The sequence below is a fragment of the Ovis canadensis genome, chromosome 9, assembly GCF_042477335.2.
Source record: "Ovis canadensis isolate MfBH-ARS-UI-01 breed Bighorn chromosome 9, ARS-UI_OviCan_v2, whole genome shotgun sequence".
Classification (NCBI taxonomy): Eukaryota; Metazoa; Chordata; class Mammalia; order Artiodactyla; family Bovidae; genus Ovis; species Ovis canadensis.
Genome location: NC_091253.1, coordinates 67,239,488 through 67,263,947, shown reverse-complemented (window position 1 = coordinate 67,263,947; position 24,460 = coordinate 67,239,488). Strand labels below are relative to the sequence as shown.

Below are 24,460 nucleotides of genomic sequence, written 5' to 3'. Positions count from 1 at the left end.
ACTCCAGTACTCTTGCCTGGAAAACCCCATGGATGGAGGAGCTTGGTGCAGGCTACTGTCTATGGGGTCACAAAGAGTCGGGCATGACTGAGCGACTTCACTTCACAGTAAGCCCCTACTCATCAGTCCATTCCAAGAGCACATTCTTAAGTCCAATCTGTTTGTCAGCCTGACAAATTAGCCTAGTGTGAAAGTCGCTCAGACGTGTCCAGCTCTTTGCAACTCCGTGGACTATACAGTCCATGGCATTCTCCAGGCCAAAATACTGGAGTGGGTAGTCTTTCCCTTCTCCAGAGGCTCTTCCCAACCCAGGAACTGAACCCAGGTCTCCGCATTGCAGGCAGATTCTTTACTATCTGAACTATCAGGGAAGCCCAAAATTAGCCTAGGTACCCAACTAACACAATTGGCTGTATCGTACTGTATGGCAATAGGTTTCTAATACTTTTCACACAAATAATACATAAAAACAAACACAAAAAATAAAACATTTTAAACTAACATTATAATACCTTGAAAAGTACAGTAATATGAACTATATCACTGCTGCTCTTCCACTTGTTTCTGGACATTCTGGACTTGAAATAAAGATACAGTGCTACTGTACTCTATATGGTACTGAAAGGTACACGAAAGCACAAGCAGTTGTTAAGGATGTACACGTATGCCAGTGTATGTCAGATGCATGAACTAACATGTTATTGGATGTGTGAAGGCACATTATCATCTTTGAAAGTTCTCAACTTTGAACCTTTGAAGATTCGTGTGTAGGGGACTCATGTATTGGCAGTTATGAACAGAGTAGTGGGCTTGGGAAAGACATACCACTGCAGGGGATGTGTGGCACAGAGATCTCTTACAAAAGTGTGGTTCCCGGATCAGCACTATCAGCTGCATCCAGTGACTTGTTCGTGATGCTATTTTCCAACCCCGACCTCATTTTGGAATCAGATTTTGAGGCTGTGTGCTGTTAACCTGTGTGTTTTTCTTTTTTGCTATTTCTTACTCGAGTAGTAAATCACAGCTCATACTTTATATGAGTTACTAATCTCAACACCTTCCTTGTTGTTGTTGTGTCTGACTTTTTTTCAACCCAATTGACTGTAGCCCACCAGGCTCCTCTCTCCATGGGATTTCCCAGGCAAGAACACTGGAATGGGCTGTCATTTCCTTCTCTAGGGATCTTCTTAACCCAGGAATTGAACCCACATCTCCTGCATTGGCAGGCAGATTCTTTACAGCTAAGCCATTGGGGAAGGCAATGGCACCCCACCCCAGTACTCTTGCCTGGAAAATCCCATGGATGGAGGAGCCTAGTAGGCTGCAGTCCATGGGGTCACTAAGATTAGACACAACTGAGCGACTTCACTTTCACTTTTCACTTTCATGCATTGGAGAAGGAAATGGCAACCCACTCCAGTATTCTTGCCTGGAGAATCCCAGGGATAGCGGAGCCTGGTGGGCTGCCGTCTATGGGGTCGCACAGAGTCACACATGACTGAAGTGACTTAGCAGCAGCAGCAAGCCACTGGGGAAGCCCAGTCTCAACTCTTACTTATTACTAACTCATTACATTTGTTTGACTCTGTGTTTTAATAAGCCCTCCAGGTGATTTTGAGGCATAGAGAAGTTTGAGAACCATTGAAGCTTGCCACAAAAAGATGCAAATTCAGTTTGTCAGCTTACTAGACTGGATAATCATTCTTGTAGCAATGTAGATGGAAGAGTTGAGTATGACTTTAAATTCAGGAAAGAAATGTTTGAGCATCTACAAAGCGTAGGTGCTATTCTAGCAAAACAGATGATGTCTCAACCTCATGGAGCTTACATTCTAGCTCCTGGTAATTAGTGCTCTAAAGGAAAAAATGCATCAGATTTGGAGTGCTGTTTTTAGCAGAGTGGTGAAGAAAGGCCTCTTTTAGGACATGAAATTTGAGCAGATGCCCAAGCGAAGTGCAAGAGGGCACTCTGGCGGAAGGGAGGAGAAGAGTGACTGCCTGTCGGGAGCCTGAATTGAGAGCTGGTCTGATCAAGAAAGGCTGAGAAGGCAGGGTGGACAGTGGACAAGGGGAGGAGAGCAGGGTGTTGAGAGGCGGGACAGCGCAGGGTCTTCTGAGCCTCTCAAGGGTGTTTTCATTCCTTCTGCATGTGATGGGAAATTCTTGGAGGCTCTTGGACAGGAGAGGGCTGTACTTTGTTCCCTGTACTTAAGGCCATTTGGCTGCTATGTGAAGGCTTGCCTGTAGAAAGATAAAAGTGAAAGCAATAAGTCTAGTTTGGAGTTCTAGCACAGTAGTCCACCTTAGGGATGATGAGAGCTAGATCAATATGGTAACTGTGGAGGGGGTGGAAGCGGTTAGATGTAAGATGCATTTTAGAGATAAAGCTGGGATGGAGGAGGAAAAGGTCTACAGAGGAACCCATTCCTTGTCCTGGGTAAACATTAGGGTGTTGTTAGTCACACTGAGTGAAGAAAGAGTGACTCATTCAGTCCTGTCCGGCTCTTTGCGACCCCATGGACTATAGCCCACTGGGCTCCTCTGTTCAAGGAATTCTCCGGACAAGAATACTGGAGTGGGTTGCCATTCTCTTCCCCAGAAGTTCTTCGCAACTCAGGGATCGAACCCAGGTCTCCTGCACTGCACATAATCTTTACCGTCTGAGCCACCAGGGAAGCCGCTGGTGGGGAAAAGAGATTGTCAAAGGTTTCCAATAAGTGTAGTCACATGTCTCTATGGTGCTGAAATCACGTTACTGGACTGAGAAGCGAGGTTGTGATGATGGAGGGGTTCCTCCACGGACCACCTGACACGTCTGGATTTCCCGCTCTCTGGATGGCTGGTTCCTGTGTGGAGTGAGTGATGGTAGTGCTACTGCCACTGTTGAGTCCAGCAGGCAGCTGAGCCACATGCCTGCACAAAAAGAGTTGTGCTCGGAAGGAAGACAGCGCAGACGTTGGAGTGGAAACATCAAAAAGGACTGTCATTTCAGTGAGATGTGTCCTGGCATTGCCACAGACGTATTCCCATCCCCTGGGCAGAATTCCTGAATTTTTGCTGTCTCTGCGCCTCTGCTCCCCTGCTCCTCTCCCTGGAATGTTCTTCCTGCCACTTCATCATCTGGTGGATCTCCACTCACCCTGTAACACTCAACTCCGACAAGACCTCACTGCATAAACCATCTCTGGCCTACTCTGGCCAGCCAGCCTTCACTGTTCTCCGAGATTGCTAAATTCCCTTGAAGATCATGTTTATGTTTGCCAGGCTTCCCTGGTGGCTAAGAGAGTAAAGAATCTGCCTGACATGCAGGAGACCTGGGTTTGATCCTTAAATCAGGAAGATCCCCTGGAGAAGAAAATGGCAATCCACCCCAGGATTCTTGCCTGGAGAATTCCGTGAACAGAGGAGCCTGGTGGGCTACAGTCCATGGGGTCACAAAGAGTCAGACACGACTGGGTGACTATCACTATCACTATGCGTTTCTCAGAGGCATTGTAATAATGTCAGCCCATGCCTATGTCCCCTGTTGGACTGGGAGTTCCTGAGTGCAGGAACTGGGCATCTCAGAGTCTAGCAAAGACCTTAGTATACACAGGAAACACTCAACCATCTTTGTTAAAAGATTGGCCTTCATGGTTGCAATTGTTTGGTTTGGTTTCATATTTTCAAGTCTTGCTCTCATATATAAGCCGAGGAAGAAGGCAGAATGCGTGCTGTGTGGCGTCATTTGAAATGTGCATGTAGATGGTGTCAGGCAGGGTACTTAGCCTCTAAATATGACATATCCCCTCCCATCTAAATTGAACCTGAAATTACTCCATTAAAAGTCATCCTCCAATTTAGACTCCATGGGCTAATCTATAAATACCCCTTGAGAGCATAAACTACTAAGTTCAGTGCTTCTTAGCTAAATGTGCTTATGAACCACTTGGGGATCTCGTTAAAACCCAGACTCTGATTCTGGGGGAGGGAAGGCTGAAATTCTGCATTTCAAATTAGCTGCTTGTCTGCAGGTCTCACTTTGATGGCCATGATCTAGGCAGTGCTCTTCAAACCTTAAAGTGTATCAGAGTCACTCGGAGGGCCTCTTAAAGCCCACCCCCAGATTTTCTGATTCAGTAGGTATGGATTACGACTTTGCATTGCTGCTTCTTTTTAAATTAATTTATTTTAATTGAAGGATAAATACTTTACAATATTGTGATGGTTTTTGCCATACATCAACATGAATTGGCCACAGGTACACTTGTGTCCCCCCATCCTGAACCCCCCTACCCCCTTCGTCCCCACCCTATCCCACAATATAACCCTTAGTTCCTAACGTGGAATTCTCCTTTTCCAAGGAAAGAGAAGAATCTAGAGAACAGGAAGCGGAAGAAACCGTAAGGGTACTGTACCCACCCTTCCAAGAGTCATAGGACAAACCTAGAAATGGGGCTTGCTTCGTGGGCCGATTGTCACCGGGGGCCTCACACTTAGAAGACCACACATCACATTTGGTTTCATGCTCTGCCATCTTGAAATGTGCGGTCATCTGGGGCAAGAAGCCCAAATTATGGCTGCAAATTATGCAGCCAGTACCGGCTGGTGATATCTTATAGTCCCGAGTAAACAAGCTGAAGGTTCTTCTAAAAGATGGCAGTTTATATACTTAGGGTGACCTCTGATTTTAGATTCTGAAAGATAGGGAATGAGTGATGAGTTGGAAGATATTAAAAAGAATACAGAGGTCATTGAGAACAGGAAATTGAACAAGAAGTGAGAATGGGAGAGAGGTCTAAAGCTAACAAGAAAATGATATCACCAACAGTAGAATGATATAGAAACAGTAAAAAACAAAAGCAAAAAAAAAACTTCATCTGACACCATGGGGGAAATGACTGGCATTGTTGCTGAAATGCCATATTGAAAATTGGGAAAGATTTTTTAAAAATAGTAAAGATCATTGTTTTTATATCCAAGATCATAACTAGTGATATTTTCTTTTTACTGCGAATTGAATAAGGGGAAATTAGCCCTAGTTTTCTGAAGGACACACTTAGGATAAATAGAAGAAAATCTTTTATGTGTGTATTTTTATATATAACACAGTAAATTATCAAAGATCCAAGACTGTTGTTATATTTTTTGCTGTTCACCCTTCATGTCCCTGCCTTTTTTTTCTCCTTCCTTTTCTGCTTCTCTTTCTTCTCTTCCCTTCCCTTAACTTCCGGAAAGGAGCAAGAAATAATAGTATTTGTACCAAGTTGTATTTAAAACTTCAGTCTAGGCTAAAGGTCCTGGAAATCAGTCTTGTCTGCCATATGGAAGTAGCACATTAAGTGGCGATGGTGGCTGTGACTAGGTAAACAGATGAATTTAGCAGGGCTGTGTGGTTAGTGGGGTTTACATATGGGCAGTGGTTTATACATTGGAGAACAAGCAGCACCACCATCGCTTTTAAAGAAATGATAGAAAAAACTTGCAGGTAATCTTTGCATCCCTAATGAAAGAAACTGAAGATGACCAACGCTGCTACTCCTTACTCTCTACCCTCATTCACTCCAGGCATGTGACCAGATGGACAGTCTTTATAGCTATACTGGTTCAGGGAAAATTCTAGATCTTAGTATTGAGGGTATAGAGCACCAAGGAATTTTTAGACAGTTTGTAAAATTCTGTCTGTCTCTCTTTCTTTCAGGCTTAATAATATCAACAAAAAGAAATTTACAACTAGCTTTTAAGAAATCCCAGGGGTATTTATATCAGCATGTGTTAATGTCTCATTATATTTTATAGCTTTCAAGACTCTTATAATAGGTTACTGGGGTTAACTCGGGTACTTCTTTCTTTAGAATAGCTTCAGAATAAAATAACAAACATAGGAACTAAAATGGGGTAGGTAAAAATAGTTCTGGAGGCAGAGGGGAGAGATTGGGTGCTTCTGACATCTCATCCCCCTCAAACCTGAAAAATAGCCGGATTGGAAGTCTGGTGAAGGTAATAAATGATAATTATAAAATATAAGCTAATAATTCAAAAACATTAGGTTTCAAAAATTGGGCAGGTAGATGAGAAAATATAGTTACAGTAGCTTTGATTTTGGATTTGCAGCAGAGTATCAGGAGTGTAGTTTCTGTTTCTTTAATTAGCTCAGTCAGGTTCACCTAACAATGGATCTGGGAAGTCAGAGATGATCCTTGGAAGGTCTGAGCCTGCACTGTCCAGTCCTACAGCCACTAGACACGTGTGGCTATTTAACTTCATGAAAGTTAAATGCTATTGAAAATTTAGTTCTTCATTTGTTCAGTTCAGTTCAGTTGCTCAGTCATGTCTGACTCTTCACAGCCCCGTGAACTGCAGCATGCCAGGCTTCCCTGCCCATCACCAACTCCTGGAGCTTGCTCAAATGCATGTCCATCGAGTCGGTGATGCCATCTAACCATCTCATCCTCTGTTGTCCCCTTCTCCTGCCTTCAGTTTTCCGGGCATCAGGGTCTTCATTTGTACTAGCCACGTTTCAAGTGCTCCATGGCTACCTGTGGCCAGGGGCTACCATATTGGACAGGACAATTATAGACCAATTCCTTTTTTACAGGATGTGCTGGCAGATGAACTATCTGCATGTTCACATTTGTATTAATATTAAATACTTTAAAAGGGCTAACTTTAGTATTTTTGAAAACATTATTTATTATAGATATTATTGTTTGGATGAGAATTATTTAAACTTAAAAATATATTTATTTGAATGAACTATTAATTGAAAGTTATTCAGTAAATTACATACAAGAAGGCATGTGATCAATACTAAGTAAATGAGAATCAAGTCTGAAAACTTAATTTTAAGAATAAATAATAGCATATTCTGCAGTATAAGGAAGTTATGTTGGATAACATATAAATAAAATTGAAATGAAGCCTTGCAGCAAAAAATAGGTACATAAATAAATAAAAATAATTGAAGGAAAATGATAAGGGATGAAGTCTAGCAGAGGTTATTAGTGCAAATCTTGGGGAAAAACAATGATAGGAATTTGTATATAAAATCAGCAAAGAAAGGAAAAGAAAGGTTCATAGGTAAGTCTAAAGCTTTGGGAAAGAAAACGTGAAGAAATTTAAAGAGAAATAGCAAAGCTAGGAAAGTATCTGCAAAAGCTATGACGGGAGGACTTTTAATGTGGAGAGCTCATACCAGTGAAGAGAAAAACCCAGACTCTTGTAGGCATATAGGCAAAAGATAAGAAAAGAATTTGCAGAAGGGGAAATAAAACTTGAACACATGGGGAAATACTTTTCTTCATTAATGATCAAAGAAAGAAATCAAAACAAAATGAGATTTGATGGAACATTTATCAAAGTAGCAAAGAGCGGGAAAATGATGGAAAGAATGAGATATGATATGATCAAAGCATGGAAGACTGCAGGAAATGGGCCACTTTCTCATGCTTGTCAGAACGTCCATTGCAGTAACTCCTCCAGAAAGCTGTCTAGTAAAATCTTATCAGGAAAATGTGCATAGCCTGGGACCACTGATTCCACTTCTGGCTCTGGTCCCAAGGAAGTAATCCAGAAGATGTCCAGCACTTTCTGTACAGAAGTGGCCTTGAAAATAGCAAGACATGGTGAAATCATGGCACAATGGCAGGACAGAATATTCTATAGTAAAAATAATGCTGTGAAGAGTTTTGACTTTATTTTAAAGTGATTCATGTAATGGTAGTGATTTAATCACTAAATCATGTCTCACTCTTCTGTAACCCCATGGACTGTAGCCTGCCAGGTTCCTCTGTCCTTGGGATTTCCCAGTCAAGAATACTGGAGTGGGTTGTCACTTCCTTCTCCAGCGGATCTTCTTGGCCCAGGGATCAAACCCACAGCTCCTGCTTGGCAGGCAGTTTCTTTACCACTGAGCCACTTGGGAAGCTTGATCCATGCAATATCTGAATACAAATTCAAGTTTTTAAAAAACCCAAAATATAGAAAGTGAGAGACCTCCTTTATCTTTTACCTCAATCCCATTAGCCTCTCCCAAGTTTGTGCATACCTTTAGTCAGTTTCTCGTTGATCTGTCCACCTTCCCACCTGAAATCATACTGTGTAGAGTGTACATTATACTCTGTGGGGTTTTGCTTTAAACGCAAATGAGATCATGCATCAACAAAATTTTACAACTTGCCTTTTCCATTTAAAACTTTGAGTCTATTCCCTTTTGGTATACAGTGACCTCCCTCACTCTTTTTAGCTGCTTCATGGTGGTTCCCATGTTGTCAAAGGCTTCTTTCTAAACCATTCTCTTTTTGATGAGTATTTATGCTGCTTTCAACATTCTGCTATTAAAACCAGTATTGAAACAAGGACCTTCTCTGTGCTCCTTTGTGCTCATGTATCAGTGTTTCTCTAGGATCCACAGCCAGAAGTGAAATCGCTGGTTTCCAGTGGAAAGTACATTTTAGAATTATGATAGATATTGCATATGAGGATCTGTTTGTCCATACTGTAAGTCACACTGAATATTTTCAAAGCTTTAACATTTCCACCAGTCTGGTAAATGAGCATTGTATCTAACTGCTTTAATAATGCTGAATTATTTGTATTTGGCTGCATATTAATCAATGATTTTATGTTGAAAGCCAACAATCTTTTGCCTTTTAAAACTCTTTAATGGTACCTTTACCATAAAGTTTAAAGGGGCTTTGTGGTCAAATTTATCAGCCTTTTGCTATGGCTCTGAACTGATATCCTCTTTATAATGGCCGTCATTCCCCAGAGTTTATAAAAAATATTCATGCACATTTTCTTGTAATATTTTCATGACTTATTTCTTTCTTTCTAGCTCATAATCCATCTACAAGTTATATTGCCACATGTGAGTGAAAGCTTAAATTGTAAAAACAGGTGAAAAGCAATATGAAATTAAAAAAAAAACATGCGCAGAAACAAATTAAAATAAACACACCAAAACAGTATCAGTGGTTGTCTTTGGGGAGGGAGATTAGGTGTGCTTTTTTTTTCCTTTGACCTATTTTCATGTCTCAGATTTTAAATAGTATTGGTTATATTTATAAGATATAGTGGTCTCTTATGTTCTTTTTCTGCTCAGGACAGTAATTACCCTTTTCCCCTTTAACCATGTTGTAGAGTGAAGGCCACCAATCACAGCATTCCACCCTTGGCCACAGACACAGACTCACAACCCAGAGGGCCTTCCAGGGAGGTTTGCTAGGATTTCCTTAACAGTTCCAGATGCAGAGAGCTCCTTTGCTTCTGGTTATAAGACTGACTGGTGCATGGTCAGAGCTGCCTATGAGCTGGTGCTAGCTGGCCAGATAATGAAACAAGTCACACACACAAAGAGAGAGAGAAAGACAGACAACCATATATCACATAAGCCCTGAATCTAACTTTCCCCAAACCCAGGCTCATCTGTGGTTGAGTTGTTGTTGTCCAGTCACTCAGTTGTGTCTGACTCTCTGAGACCCCATGAACTGCAGCACACCAGGCTTTGCTGTCCTTCACTATCTCCCTGAGTTTCCTCAATCTCCTGTCCATTGAGTCAGTGATGCTATCTAACAGTCTCTTCCTCTGTCACCCTCTTTTCCTGTTGCCTTCAGTCTTTCCCAGCATCAGGGTCTCTTCCAATGAATCGACTTTTCGCATCAGGTGGCCAAAGTACTGGCGCTTCAGCTTCAGCATCAGTCCTTCCAATGAATGTTCAGGATTGATTTCTTTTAGGATTGACTGATTTGATCTCCTTGCTGTCCAAGGGACACTCAAGAGTCTTCTCCAGTATCACAGTTCAAAAGCATCAATTCTTCAGCGCTCAGCCTTCTCTGTGGTTCAACTCTCATAGCCATATGTGACTACTGGGAAAACCATAGCTTTGACTAAATGGATATTTGTCGGCAAAGTGATGCCTCTGCTTTTTAATGTTTTAAAATTTTAATTTTAAAATGTGGTTGAGTTACCCAAACTGATAAATCCCTTCCCTCCTTTTTCATTTTGGGTAAATGGGGATTTCAGTTACTTGTAACAGAACGATCTTGGATTTTTTTAAAAAGCGAAAGGAAAAGAAAGATGAGAGCAAAACCTCAGATATGAAAATACCATTAATAGGAAGTAAATATACATCTTGGATGGAGGCAATTTTCACTTTGTGGGAAAAGATGTTAATACAAATAATATAAAGGAGCAACTACTTGGTTTGTAGTCATTAGGGCATCTTACCACCAAAGATATAACTAGCAAAATAAGATGGCAGCAAGTGTTTGCACAATTTCATAATTTTGCATTCCCAGCAAAGCAGGGAGGGGCTGTGGAATTAAGGGTGAGAATGATCAGAACTGAGATGGCAGTCCTAAGATACAGCACAACACACTGGCTTAGAGGAGCTGTCTATAAAAAATCCTACATACATTTGTACGTTTACATACTAGATGTCATTTGTGGATTTGAATAATGGGCATTTAGCTTAATCTTAAACTTCAAACATACTTCAGGTCCATATCTTCCATTATAGCACTCAAAAGTTAAAAGACCTTAAAGACTACAATTCATTAATCTTACTTTGTGAACTCTGCAGAGATTAGGGGACTTAACCAGTTGATGGCTCAGATGGTAAAGAGTCCGCCTGCAATGCAGGAGACCTGAGTTCGATACCTGGGTTGGGAAGATCCCCTGGAGGAGGCTATGGCAACCCACTCCAGTATTCTTGCCCGGAGAATCCCCATGGACAAAGGAGCCTGTGAGGCTACAGTCCACGGGGTTGCAAAGAGTTGGATACAATTGAGTGACTGAGCATATTACATAACTAGTCATACAGCAAATAATCCTCAGATCAGGATTCAAACCCATGTCTCTGGGATCCCAGTCCAGTGTTCTTTCTATTGCCTTTAAAGTGCAAATGTAAAATTACTAACATGATCAGGAAACAAACAAAACCCCCTCCCCCCTCTCTCTATACACACACACACACCCTACCCCACCCCAAAAGAGCAAATATGTGTCTCATAAAAAAAGTAATTCCATCAGTTGTATGATCACTAAAAATAATAATAATGAAAAATTGAAAAAAGATCCAAGTCTCTGGGAGACATTTTAAAGAACTCTGTAGAAAGTACATTGTGTTGTTGAGAGTTTGAGTTAATTGCTCACGGAAGAAACATTTATCTGGGTGGAGGTTTATGCTTGATTTATACAGGCTTTTAGCCTGAAGGGTGTAATAGATGAGTGATTCTCTTAACCTTAATCTATTTTTCATACGGTGGGATGACAGTCATCATCTGAAACCATTTTTAAGTTTCCCAGAAGTGTGGAAAAACTAACTTAATCTTACTGTTATAACTTGTTTAAAGGGCAGATTTTTACTTTTAGTTTTAAAGTAATTTTTAAAAGGAGCTGCCACGCTCAAGGAATCCATCTATTTAAGGTTCTCAAGGACAGAAATGAGTTCTTGTGGGAGGGTAGGCATTTGTTACATGTCTGACCTGGTTATGGTTATAACTTTGTGGTCTCAGTTCAGTTCAGCTCAGTCACTCAGTCGTGTCTTACTCTTTGCAGTCCCATGGACTGCAGCACGCCAGGCTTCTCTGTCCATCACCAACTCCCAGAGCTTGCTCAATGTTCATCGAGTTGGTGATGCCATCCAACCATCTCATCCTCTGTCATCCCCTTCTCCTCCTGCCTTTAATCTTTCCCAGAATCAGGGTCTTTTCCAATGAGTCAGTTCTTTGTGATCTGGGGAGTGTGATTATTCTTTTTCTGAATCTTAGATTTTAAAGAATTGAACAAAATGTTAAATTGAGCCTGATTTTCTTTGTACAAGTTCTTAGCACATGTTTTTAAAAAATGCTTTGGGTATCTTTGGGGCTCAGAAGTCAACGGTTTAAGAGTCATTGAGGATCAGAAGAAACCACGCACGAGGCAGCCAGCTGCTCCACGGTTGTGGGGTGGCGCTTTCTCCAAAGTCCATCATCTGTCTTCCTCATCAGCCCTTCTCCGGTTGTTCAGGCAAAGCCTACAGGATGCATAAGAGAACTGATCCTGTTCAAGGGAAAAAGACAGAGTTCACTGTCATGCTTGAAAGGACTCACTGCTGCAAGTCTCATTCAGCTTTTACATTACAATCATACTGTTTCTGTTTGTTTTAATATATTTATTTATATTAAATATAATATGAAATATACACTTATTTGAGAAATATATAAAAATTTTTAATAAATATAATTACAGATCATTACAATAAATAGAGAAAAACAAGTGTCACATATATGTAGAATTTAGAAAAATGGTCTTATTTAGAAAGATGGTCTTATTTTCAAAGCAGAAATAGAAATACAGACGTAGAGAACAAACATATGGATATCAAGGGGGAAAGGAGGTGGGGGTGGGATGAACTGGGAGATGGGATTGACATATACACACTACTATGTGTACGATAGGTAATTAATGAGAACCTACTGCATAGCTCAGGGAACTCTACTTAATGCATTGTGGTGACCTGAATGGGAAAGAAGTCCAAAGAGGAGGGATATATGTATGTGTACGGCTGATTCATCTTACTCTACATGTTTTGTTACTGCACAGTAGAAGCTAACACAACATTGTAAAGCAACTATGTGTGAATAAAAATTATTTTAAAAATAACTAAAAATAATAATAAGAAGAAATTAAGTACACTAAATACATATGAAGTATAAATATTTACTTCCTTTTGTTAAACTTCCAGTGCTCTCTACCTCTGGGCTTTATTTTCCTCTGTAGCACTTATGCCATCTATGAAATCATAGAGTTCACTTATTTTCTTTGATGGTTGTCTATTTCCCCTGTCCAGTGAGGGTTATTTTGTTCACTATTACACACTGGTGCCAAGAAGAAGGCATGCCATTAGCAGAGCTCAATAAATACATATTGAATGAATGGTGGCATGAATGATGCCATGTTAAACCGGACTCTCTGGAGACATGCCTTCTGTATCCCGTGACTTAGAGGCACACCTCATGCTCAATGGCAAGTGTTCCCAGTATTACAAGTAAAAATGTGTTATGTTTAGGGAATAGAGGAGAGGGAAGCAGATGTCAGGCACCCATGTCTGACATCATGAGATATTAATAGTTCTTGACTTCTGAGCCTATGAGTACCATGAGCAGTGTACCATGAACCCATGTTATGACATAATTCTTGATTCCTGATGAATTAGGTAATTTGATTTTACTTCTTGCCTCATATGCTCTGATTTCATGAGCTTGGTCTGCAGTGGCCTGCCCTTACCTGGATAATACTGCTCTCCCTGCCCATCTAGATTCTTCTCTTCCCTCAAAGCCCAGCTGAGAACAAACCTCTTCAGAAACATTAACCTCAACTTAGTAGTACCAGTACACAAAAGTCAGCCTTTTTCTCCCACTCTGAGGGGAGCATCTCGGGCCTAGTGGGACCAGGGAATGGGTATATGCGGACTTCATTAAGGTGGCCTGAGCGAAAGAACAGTTGATTTCAAAATACATGTAGCAATTTTTAAAGAAGGTACAGTGGTGTAAATTAGCACTTCTTCCACTAAGCCATGAACACCAATCACAAACTCACTTTACTCTATCTTTCCTCAGTTGTCAGGAAAATACTCTCCATTATCCATGACAGTTTCAGACATAAAAAGCTTATCTTTGGCCTGTCCACAGCGCCTTGATAAGATCTAGCTGGACTTTAGAGGCAGGTTAGCGACAGGTTAGTAAAGGCAGTTATTGACAGTTCTGAATTTGCTAAAGGAAAGTTACCTTGTTATTTTTTGACAGTACCCCCAAAACAGCTTGTTTGTCCACCACCACGAATACGTTTCATATAACAAGCCCTTATATAGACCTTCCTATGCCAGGTACTCTTCTAAGGTGTTACACATTGTAGTTCATTATCCCACAAAACAACTTAGCTATTAGGGTGGTGTGTGTCTGTGTGTGTGCTCTGTTGTGTCCTACTCTTTGTGACCCCATGGACTATAGCCCGCCAGGTTCTTCTGTCCATAGGATTTCCCAGGCAAGAATACTGGAGTGGGTTGCCATTTCCTCCTCTGGGGATCTTCCTGGCCCAGGGGTTGAATCCGCAGCTTCTGCCTTGCAGGTAGTCTCCAGCATTGCAGGTGGATTCTTTACCACAGTGCCACGTGGGAAGCCCTACTGGGTAGGTACTACTATTATCCCTGTTTTAAAGATAAGGAAACCGAGGCACAGAGGTAGGGTGAATAAAGGCATATAGCTGGTAAGTTCAGAGCTGGGACTCAGACCCAGATATTCTGGCTCCTGAGACCACATGGTTAACCATTAGCCCACTTGTCTCACCTTTGTTTCCCTCCACCACACTCCTTGTATCTGTCAGCCAACCCCTTGCCTCTGATCTTTATTCTGCCTGGTCAGAGAAAGACTCTGCTGTCTTTCTCTAAAATCATTCTCCAAATCAACCAAGGGAAATTTCTTGCAATTGGGATGAAATCACTTCAGTGACCCTTCATTCTTCACACTCACTAATACTGATTAGTTTACTTCTTAGCTGACCCCTCTGCTGTCTCATGCTTTGATCAAGCACACCCATCTCTTAAAATGTTCAGACCATTTTCTTTTCTCTCTCTTTTAATTCTCCAATGGAATAATGACACATGAAAAGTTCCACCAGAAAATGCCTTGATCTGAATGAAGTTTGGGGAAGATGAATCTGGTGCTTATGTTTGGAGAGGGTTAGGGGAGGGTGTGTTATTGAGAAACTAGGTATAGGAAGCTTGCTAGAAATGCTAACTTTTATCGTCATGAAATTCTGTAGGAGCCTGGGAATGAGAAGGAATGAGTGGATTCCAGAGGCATGTCAGAAAGACCAGTGGAGTTGTGGGCAACCGCCTCTAGGAATAAGGTAGAGAAGGGAATGAGTAAAATGCCGCTATTCTGGGCCTGAATGATTCTAATGAGAATGTCATTACCGAAATAGGTCTATCAGGAAGCTCATCTGATTCAGGGAGAACAAAAAGTTCATTTTAGAATCTTCGTCATCATCCCGCTGGAAATGTTCAACAGTTGGAAGATACCATAAGTGAGCATTTAATGAGCAGCCTTCGAGTGTCTAACAGCGCATGTGATGTTAAATCTACGGTCATTACCGTGAAAGGGAGCTGGGCAAAGGCATCGTTTACAATGGTCTTCTGGAGGCACCTGCATAGTGTTTGGAGATCCTCCAGAGGCTTCAGCGACAAAGGTGGAGTTGGCTTATAATTTGAATGTTAACAACTCGGTTTACCATACAGCCTAACCCCAAACACTAGCAGATGACTTTTCTTTGTCACACCTAAAAATCCTTAGAAAGTGACAATGTCATGTGGCAAACTGGTTCTGTGCTTGGTTTCCACACTTGATCTCACTTCATATTAATTTTTACAACAACAAACTCAAGTAATCTTGAACCCTTGCTCCGGTTTGTTTCTCCCAAGGTCCGGACGTTGCCAGCAGTCTGCACATTGAATGGTGAGAGCCAAAAGCTTCTTGCAGTTTAGCTGTTAGAATCAGGCACTCAAGGTAAAAAACGCAGAAATAAAAGCTGCAAGACAGCACAGCGCCAAGAGAACTCAAAAGGCAGGGCCTAGAACGGTGTGTTCAAGGAGCCGGAGAGATTGGCGGGCAATGTCCAGAAACAGTGTCTCAAAAAATACAAATGAGTCAGGTTAGCAATTAACCCCAAATCTCGGGTTGGTACACCTTCCTCGAGATTTCGTACAAGCTCAAGAGTAGTCAAGCCTTGCCCGGTAAAGATCATCAAATGACTTGTGGCAAATCTCTTCCTTCAAAAGTCTGACTTGGACCGCCAACCTTACTTCTACAAGCCCAGTCGAGGCTCCTTTCGAAGGGAATAAGCAGCCGTGGGCTAGCGCGGGGCCCCGAGGCTCGCTGGGCCGACTGGTCGGAGGGACCCGATTTTCGGAGGCTGCGGGTTGGAGAAATAAATCCAGTCCGGGTTTTGTCTGCACGGGGGAGGGGGACTGGAGGGCTGCGAGGAACCGCTCGCGAAGAGGGGGGCGGTGGTGGAAAAAACACAACACAAACAGCTCGCGCCGGGGAGCGGCAGCTGTAGGCCCGGAGCGCGCGGGCCCGGCCGCCGGCCGCATGGAGCGCAGCGCGGCCCGCGGCTCCCGGGCGGCGGCGGCGGCGGCGGAGGCGGCAGCGCGCCGCTCGCTCACACCCACCCCCGCCCGCGGCCGCCGCGCCGCCCCGCCGTAGCCGCCGGCGTCCCCGCGGGCCGGTCCAGCGAAGGCGGCGCCCGCGCCTCTGCAGCCAGTGGCAGCCGGCGGCCCCGGGGAGGCGGCTCCCGCAGCCCCCCGGCAGCTCCGCGACCCGGGCGCTTTGCGACCACAGCGGCCGCCCGGGGAGGAAGAGGAGGAGGACGAGGAGGGGGAGGTGACCAACTCTCCGGCTCGGCGCGGCGGCCGGCAGCCCGCGGGCAGGCATGCAGGCGCGGCGTCTAGCCAAGCGCTCCAGCCTGGGCAGCCGCCGGGGCAGCGCCGCGCTGCAGCCGCCCGGCCCCGCGCCCGCGCCCGCCCGGGAAGGCGCGCTGCCCGGGCTCCCGCCGCCCGCCGCGGCCCCGGCCCCGGAGAGCTGGAGGCCGCCGCTGCCGCCACCGCGCAACGCCGGGACCGAACCCCCTCGCGCCGGGGCCGCCGCCGCCGCCTCGTCTCCGGTGCTGCTGCTTCTGGGGGAGGAAGACGAGGACGAAGAGGGCGGGAGCCGGCGGCGGAGGGGGCTCGGGCGGGCGCCGGCGAAGCCCCGAGGGGGCGCGGAGGAGGAGGATGACGACGACGAGGACGAGGACGAGGAGGTGGTCGTCGAGGTGGTGGACGGCGACGACGACGACGAGGACGGCGACGAGCGCTTCGTGGCCCTCGGCCCCGGCCGCGCGCTCCCCAAGGGCCCGGCCCGGGGCGCCTTGAAGGTGCGAGCCGGCTGCGGGGGCGCGCGCGGGACCCTCGGGCGCGGGGAGGGGACTGGCCCCGGGCTCCGGCGCGGCGCCGGCTGCGGCCGCGACCGGCGACCGCAGAGGCCGGCCCGGGAGGGGTGTGTCCGGCGGCCGCGCGGGCCGAGCGAGGGGACTGATGAAGCTCAACGCTCGGGCCCCACACCTTCCCCGGCGGCCGCTCCCCCTTTCCTCCAGGGCCCGCCGGCCCGGCGTGCTCGTCCGGGGTGGGTTGCGGGCAAAGGACGCTTCTCCCGGGTGAGGCGGGGAACTTGGAGGCGGGACGAGGTAGGAGCCGGTCTGCGCCTGGTGGGGACGGGCGAGGTAGGTGGCCGTGAGGTAATATTCCTCCCCAGGAAGTACGAGGGTCCCCTTTCCCCTTATTCCGAGGACTAGTCTAGCTCGTGGAAACTAGCAAACCGCTTCTCTTGTCAATCTCTCAACCCCTTCTGCATCCGAGAACAATTGTGGGTGAGTTTCCATCACCGGCGCCTGTGAGGGAACCGGTAAGCCCAGGACAGCAAAAACCAAGCCCTGGGTTTCTACATGCATTTTGTTGGCAGCTTTCGGCAGTGCCTCCCACCCCCTCAACCCCTCACCCCTGTTTAAACTCGACATTGTTTAGCATTCGGGATTCTTTCCCCCCCTCCTCAAAATTGCAAATGAGAGAGAGAGAAAAAAACGGAAACCAGAGAAAGTGGGGGTCATTTGGCATTTTAAATGGATGTGAGTTTCAGCTGAGAATTCAAGCAAAGTCCCTTGTGTACTGAAGCACTGAGAGATCTTTCCGTTTGTGTATCTTCAGGAGATAAGGGGTTTATTATTACACAACTGACTGGCTGGGCTTTCAGGCATGTGATTGGACAAAGCAAACCACGTTGAGGTTCATGCACAGTGTATGTTGCTAAGAAGTTTTGAGGGCAGCAAGTGGTAAGCAATGCAGTGAGTGATTTTTCTGAAGAGTGGTGCTTAAAATCCGCTGAATAACACTGTTGATGGGAGTTTTTACAAGATACTGGTATTTCAGGAAGAAAAACACATGAGCTTAATAGATAGAGACTATTTTTTTTTAATCTTAAAAAAAAAAAAGGAACCAGAAAAAAAGTCTACTCCTCAAAGCATGAAATTGCAGTTCCAAAGAAATGTTAAACATTAGCATTTGAAGAGCCCCAGAGTAGACCCAGGCACAACTTTCTTTCCTAGACCACCCTGGAAGTACCAGCTCTGGGATTGAGAAATTTTCAGCAAGTGGTCATTTGGGATGATAGCTTTTGACAGTTGCTTGTTGGAATCCAGACCATGACCACTGTCATTACCATGGTCTAATAAAAAGCCTGCATTGTATGGCTACAGGTTATAGCTGGATTTGGAATTAAATCACATGGCATCAGTGAAATTAAGTAACAAGAGTAGTGACTCCTTACCATTTTTGTGCAGAAATATTGAAAAGATGTCTTGTAGTTTGGACAGTTGTTGCACAATTTGTGATGGAAAAATTAATTATAATTTATGTCCTGTGATCAAAGCAAACCCAATATAGAAAAAAAAAATCACATTTATAAAAACCAAAGAAAGAACTATAATGTGATCATTCATATTACCAGAAAAAGATTTTCACATCTCCAGGCAAATTTCTGTTAAATTCTTTCAAAATGGACCTTATTTTATAACATTTTGGGTTGCCCATAACTTTTCAGGAATTTATGTATTGAATAGTTTGAGGTATAATTTTATAATCTTTGCTGCTTTAAAGTCATCTTGACACTGCATCTAAAGAGGTTTTCTAATGAATAAAATAGGATCATTTTATTCTAATGCATTTAAGAATGTCAATTTGTTGTTTAGTCTCTAAGTCATGTCCGACTCTTTGCCACCCCATGAACTGTAGCCTGTCAGGCTCCTCTGTCCATGGAATTCTCCAGGCAAGAATACTCATGGGATCTTCCCGACCCAGGGGTCAAACCCACATCTCCTACTTTGCAGGCAGATTCTTTATCACTGAGCCACCTAGGAAGCCCAAGAATGTCAATATTATATATATATATATATATATATATATATGCATTCACTTATTCACATATTTATTAAACACCTACTATGTACCAGATACTATTCTAGAACACAGCACCTTCCAGATGCCCACATCCTGCAAGAGAATCCAGAGCAACAACCATCCAAACAAAGAACCCTGGTGCTTGAGATTGTGATGTATCCCCTCATAAGGGAACTGATGCTATCGAGGAGGAAGGGGAGAGAGCTAGTAGAGAGAAGGCCTCCCTGAGGAGGGGACATTTGATCTGAGATGTGAGACATGTAGTTTGGGAAGATCATTCCAGAATAACAATTGCAAAAGTCTTGAGGTGGGAAGGAGAAAAGGCTGAGTGTGGCTGCAGCTTGGTAGGTAGGACATACATCAGGTAGCTAGCTTACAGGCCAGCGACATAGAGTTTGGTGGGCCTTTTTAAAGTGGGGAAAAAATATTTGCAAGGTTTTAAGCAGTAAGGGCATACAAAGTGGTTTGTATTTTTTTAATTAATTTTTAAATTCAAGGATAATTGCTTTACAGAATTTTGTTGCTTTCTGTCAAATCTTAACATGAATCAGCCATAGGTATACATATGTCCTCTCCCTCTCGAATCTCCCTCCCATCTCCCTCCCTATCCCACCCCTCTAGGTTGATACGTGGTTTGTATTTTTGATAGAGTCATGCTGTGTGGGGTATAGAGGGCAGCTGGGAGGGGCAAGGATCCAGTTTGAAGGTGATTGTTGAAGTGCATGTGCGAGGCCAAGCAGTTTGGACCAGAGTGGAGTTAGACATGAGGGGACAGATTCAGGATCAATTGTGAAGGTCCACCTGCAATAACTTGCTGATGGATTAGGTGGCAGAGGGTGGGGGGTTGACGGAAGGGAATCTGGGGTGAGACCCCAATGTAAAGGTTGGTTAGATGTGCCATTTGCTGATATTGGGAAAGCTGGAGAACAACAGGTTTTTGTGAGGGGAACAATCAAATATTCTCTTTAGGGCACGTTAAGTCTGAGATGATGCTTAGACATAGGCATGGGAACTGCAGGTAGGCAGATGGCTGTAAGGTGAGGAGAGATTGGGGTTGGAGAGAAAAGTATGGGAGAAGCTGTGTAACAAAGATGCAAACGTACATTCACATGTCCGAGACAATTGACAAAAAGATGGTAGATGTCAGTTATTCTATAACGTGAATCATTCAACCATCAGCATGACTCTAAGAACAAGATCATGGGACATGTAAAGTCTGCTCTGCCAATGATGTCCACGATAATATTGAAGCTGGGGACAAGAAAGGGAGTGCAGCAAGCCAGAGGACAGTCTTGGGCCAGACTCTGGGGCATAGCGCTGTTAAGGAGAGCCAGCAAAGACAATTGAGAAACAGCAACCAAACAAGTCAGAGGAAAGCCAGAAAATAGAAAGTACAGTAAGGCAGGAGACGATATAGTTCCAGAAGTAGGGAGTAATGAACTGTGTTTAATACCACTGGGATATTGAGTAAGACAAGGACAGAGACATGTTCATTCGGATTAGACAATACACAATGTATTGGTATCCTTAACCAAAGAATGTAAAGTCAATGGTGTGACCTGAGTGGCCTAGCAGCGAGCAGAGATGAGAACACAGTGAAAAACTCTTTCAAACTCTTTTAAAAGTCCCTTGCTAGAAAGGAAAGTAGAGAGAAGGGGGAGAATCTGGAGAACATATGGTCTAGAATTTTTTTAAGATAGGATACAGTAGACTCTACAGTAAGCCTGCAAGGCAGGAGTCACGGGAGACCTGGGCTTAATCCCTAGGTCAGGAAGATCCCATGGAGGAGGGCATGGCGACCCACTCCAGGATTCTTGCCTGGGGAATCCCATGGACAGAGGAGCCTGCAGGGCTACAGTCCGTACAGTTGCGAAGAGTTGGACACAACTGCAGTGACTTAGTATGCACGCATGCACAGTAGGCTCTAATATAAAGACTGTAGCACGGTAGGAATTATCTGTTACCTAGGATTTATAGCATTTCCTACTCCAGGGGAAATGGCAACCCACTCCAGTATTGTTGCCTGGAAATTTCCATGAACAGAGGGGCTGGTGGGCTGCAGTCCATGGGACCGCAGAGAATCGAACACGACTGAGCATGCACAAACACCGAACCCACCATAGAGCTGATTGTATTAGTTGGGTATCTAGGCTAACACTGTTGGTCTTACAAACAAATTAGACTTACAAAAGCACTCTCAGAATGGAACTCCTTCATATGCAGGGGATTTACTGTACCATAGGCTTTTTGGCTTACAAGCCTTTCTCCCAGCATCTGTGGGTTAGGAGTTAGGGCCAGGCTTAGCTGGGTCTGCTGTTGAGTCTCACAGGGCTGAAGTCAAAGTGCTGTGTAGGCTGTGTTCTCATTGGGAGGCTTGACTGGGGAAGAATTCACTTCTTAGTTCACTCTGGTTGTTAGCAGAATTCATTCCCTTTCATCTGCAGGCCTGAGGATCCAGCTTCTTGCTGCCTATTCCTGTGTAGGCTGCCCTCAGTTCCTGGAGCCCCTCTCCCTCAGCCCCACCTCCACTTCTGCAGTGCTTTGTTGCATGATTTCCTCAGCATGGCCTCTTACTTCATTAAGTCAGCAAGGAGAATCTAAGTCCCTGTCTGCTGGTAAGGTGGTGTCTCATATAAGGCACTGTAATCACAGAAGCAGTACTCCATCATCATTGCCATAGTCTATTGCTTAAAAGTAAAAGAAGGGTCCCACCCACACTTGAGGGGAAGAAATATGCAAGGGCATGAATACCAAGAGGTGAGGATTGTTGTGAGTCGCCTTAGGGAGGAGCCGAAGATGCAGAGAAAAGAGGGATACCTGCAAGAGGAAGTCCTTGGAAAAGGGGACCTGGAAGCTAAGTATTGATACTGGCCTTTGACAGAAGCAGAGACCCTTCTTCCATTGAGTTAAAGAGAAGGTAGGGAAAGTGGGTCCCGATGTGGGTGGTTATGCATAGGATGGTGGTCAGATAAAGTAGTACTCATCTGATGGCTTCTATTTCCTCCTGCAGCAGGAGGGAAGGTCATCAGCTGAGACTGAAGGAGATTTGAAGAGCTGAAGCCAGGATGTAGTGCTGTGGGAGAGCAGGAGAACAGATGTACCAGAGAAATCAAATAGAGCAGCTGGATAGTATCAAGGACCCACCTGATGTTGGTGCTTCTACATGGACAGAGTAAGCACTCTGTCTGGGTGTGTGATTTTCCCAGCTTCATTCACTGGTTCAAACGCAGAATAATAATAACAAAAAGAATCCGAGCTAATGTTGATTAAGTTATTTAATTACTATGCTAGTGCAAATCTGGGCTTCCCCCGTGGCTCAGCGGTCATCTTCCTGCAATGCAGCAGACACAGGAGATATAGGTTCAATCCCTGGACTGGGAAGATCCCCTAGAGGAGGGTGTGGCAACCCACTCCAGTTTTCTTGCCTGGAGAATTTCATGGACAGAGGAGACTTAAGGGCTACAGTCCAGTGGGTTTTCAGAGTCGGATATGACTGAGCATGCACGCTCAGTGCAAGTCTAAGTGTACAGTCTCGTTGAAACTTCATTACATATCCCTGTCAGGCATTATTATATCATCCTCATTTTACAGAAGTGATAAGCAATTTACTTAAAAATACACAAGGGTTAGGTGGCAGAGCAGGGGTTTGAGCCCTGGGCAGTCCAACTCCAGATCTAGTACCATTAAGCCTTTGATGTCTCTTGGAGACAAAGTAGAGAGCTGAATTTGGCAGAGATGAAGTTTAGCCAGGTGGTTGAGCAATGGAAAGAGAGAATATATTTTTGATGAAGTTGATACTGCTGTGACTATAATGATGGACTATGGGCCCTAAGAAAAGTAAGGGCAGGAAGGGGCCATGGGCTGGTAAAAAGTTAGGGGTCAGTGGATTGGAGAAAACAAAGGGGAACCAATAAAATCATTTACAAAAAAGGAGGAATGAAATGCAGGACAGTTTGGATTCCAAGATAATGTTAATATGAATGAATATTTTCTGAATACTTATAAACCAGGAACTGTGCTAAATACTTTATATGCAGAAGGCTTTCCTGAGGAATTATGATTTGAGAATCAGTATGCTCCAGTTGGGGGCTTCCCAAGTGTCTCAGCAGTAAAAAATCCACCTGCAATTCAGGAGATGTAGGTTTAGTCCTTGGGTAGGGAAGATCCTCTGGAGGAGGGCATGGCAGTCCACTCCAGTATTCTTGCCTGGAGAGAATCCCCATGGACAGAGGAGACTGGCAGGCTACAGTCCATAGGATCGCAAATAGTTGGACACGGCTGAAACGACTGAGCACGCACGCACACCTGCTCCAGCTGAATATACCGACTTGGACCTGAAATAACACACCTGAGGCTGTCGGTCACAGCAGAGCTGTGGTTCACATCCAGAGCCTGTGCTTTTGATCTTTCCCTATTTGTTTGTGATGTTTATGTCTGTTTACATTGAGGAAGATTTGCTACAGCTCAGGAAATAGAGGAATAGATTCGAAGTATCTGGGAGGCTTGGTTACTATCATGGACACTAAGTTGGGCTTTAAATGAGACAAGAAGAGAAACTTTGTATTACATAATTGTCAATTTCTGATCAAACAAGCTTTCACATTTATGGGCAATGGTAAGATCCACACAGCTCCCCAAACCAAAAGAAACTAACCCCCTGGGTGAGGAATGATGAATGATGAATAGCAGATAAATATCTTCAACCAGAACTTTATTTTTTCTAAAAGAAAAAAATGCAAGGACACTGTCAAACGGAGAAAGGATTCTAGTATAAGTTGTTACTTAGTGAAGGCAAAGCAGTAGGGGGCTGAGATAACAAGGCCAGACTTGGCTCTGCGATGCTGTTTATTAGTGTAGGGATGAGAGCCAGAGAATCTGAAGAGATTGATCATGTACTGTTATATAATAAGTTTAGGAGAAACCTGGACCTGAAAGACTGCTGGTAGTTCTATTAAGAGTTCATCTGTTGGAAAATTGGGAAGAAAGGTTTGTAAGTGAGATTGTTGTTGTTTAGTCACTCAGTAATGTCTGACTCTTTGTGACCCCATGGACTGCAGCACCCCAGACCTCCCTGTCCTTCACTATCTCCCTGAGTTTGCTTAAACTCATGTCCATTGAGACAATGATGCCATCCAACCATCTCATCCTCTGTTATCGCCTTCTCCTCCTGCCTTCAATCTTTCCCAGCATCAGGGTCTTTTACAGTGAGTTGGCTCTTTGCATCAGGTGGCCCAAGTACTGGAGTTTCAGCTTCAGCATCAGTCCTTCCAATGAATATTCAGGACTGATTTCCTTTAGGGTTGACTGGTTTGATCTCCTTGCTGTCCAGGGGACTCTCAGGAGTTTTCTCCAGCAGCATAGTACGAAGGCATCAATTCTTTGGCACTTAAGTGAGATGATATATGTTGAAGTATCCACTTTCAGTGCTTAATAAATGTTAATCGAGAGGAATCTG

The 24,460-nt window shown here is 44.2% G+C and overlaps 1 protein-coding gene across 1 annotated transcript in view; it reads left to right on the top strand.

The window, feature by feature from the left end:
* Window positions 1-16,004: 16,004 nt before the first annotated feature.
* Window positions 16,005-24,460, top strand: part of ZNF704 (zinc finger protein 704) — a 248,030-nt gene continuing 239,574 nt past the window's right edge. Inside the window, exon 1 of the mRNA XM_069601084.1 lies at window positions 16,005-16,931. Within this exon, the coding sequence (XP_069457185.1) occupies window positions 16,449-16,931 (483 nt within the window). The 5' untranslated portion in view covers window positions 16,005-16,448. The remainder of the gene's footprint in view (window positions 16,932-24,460) is intronic.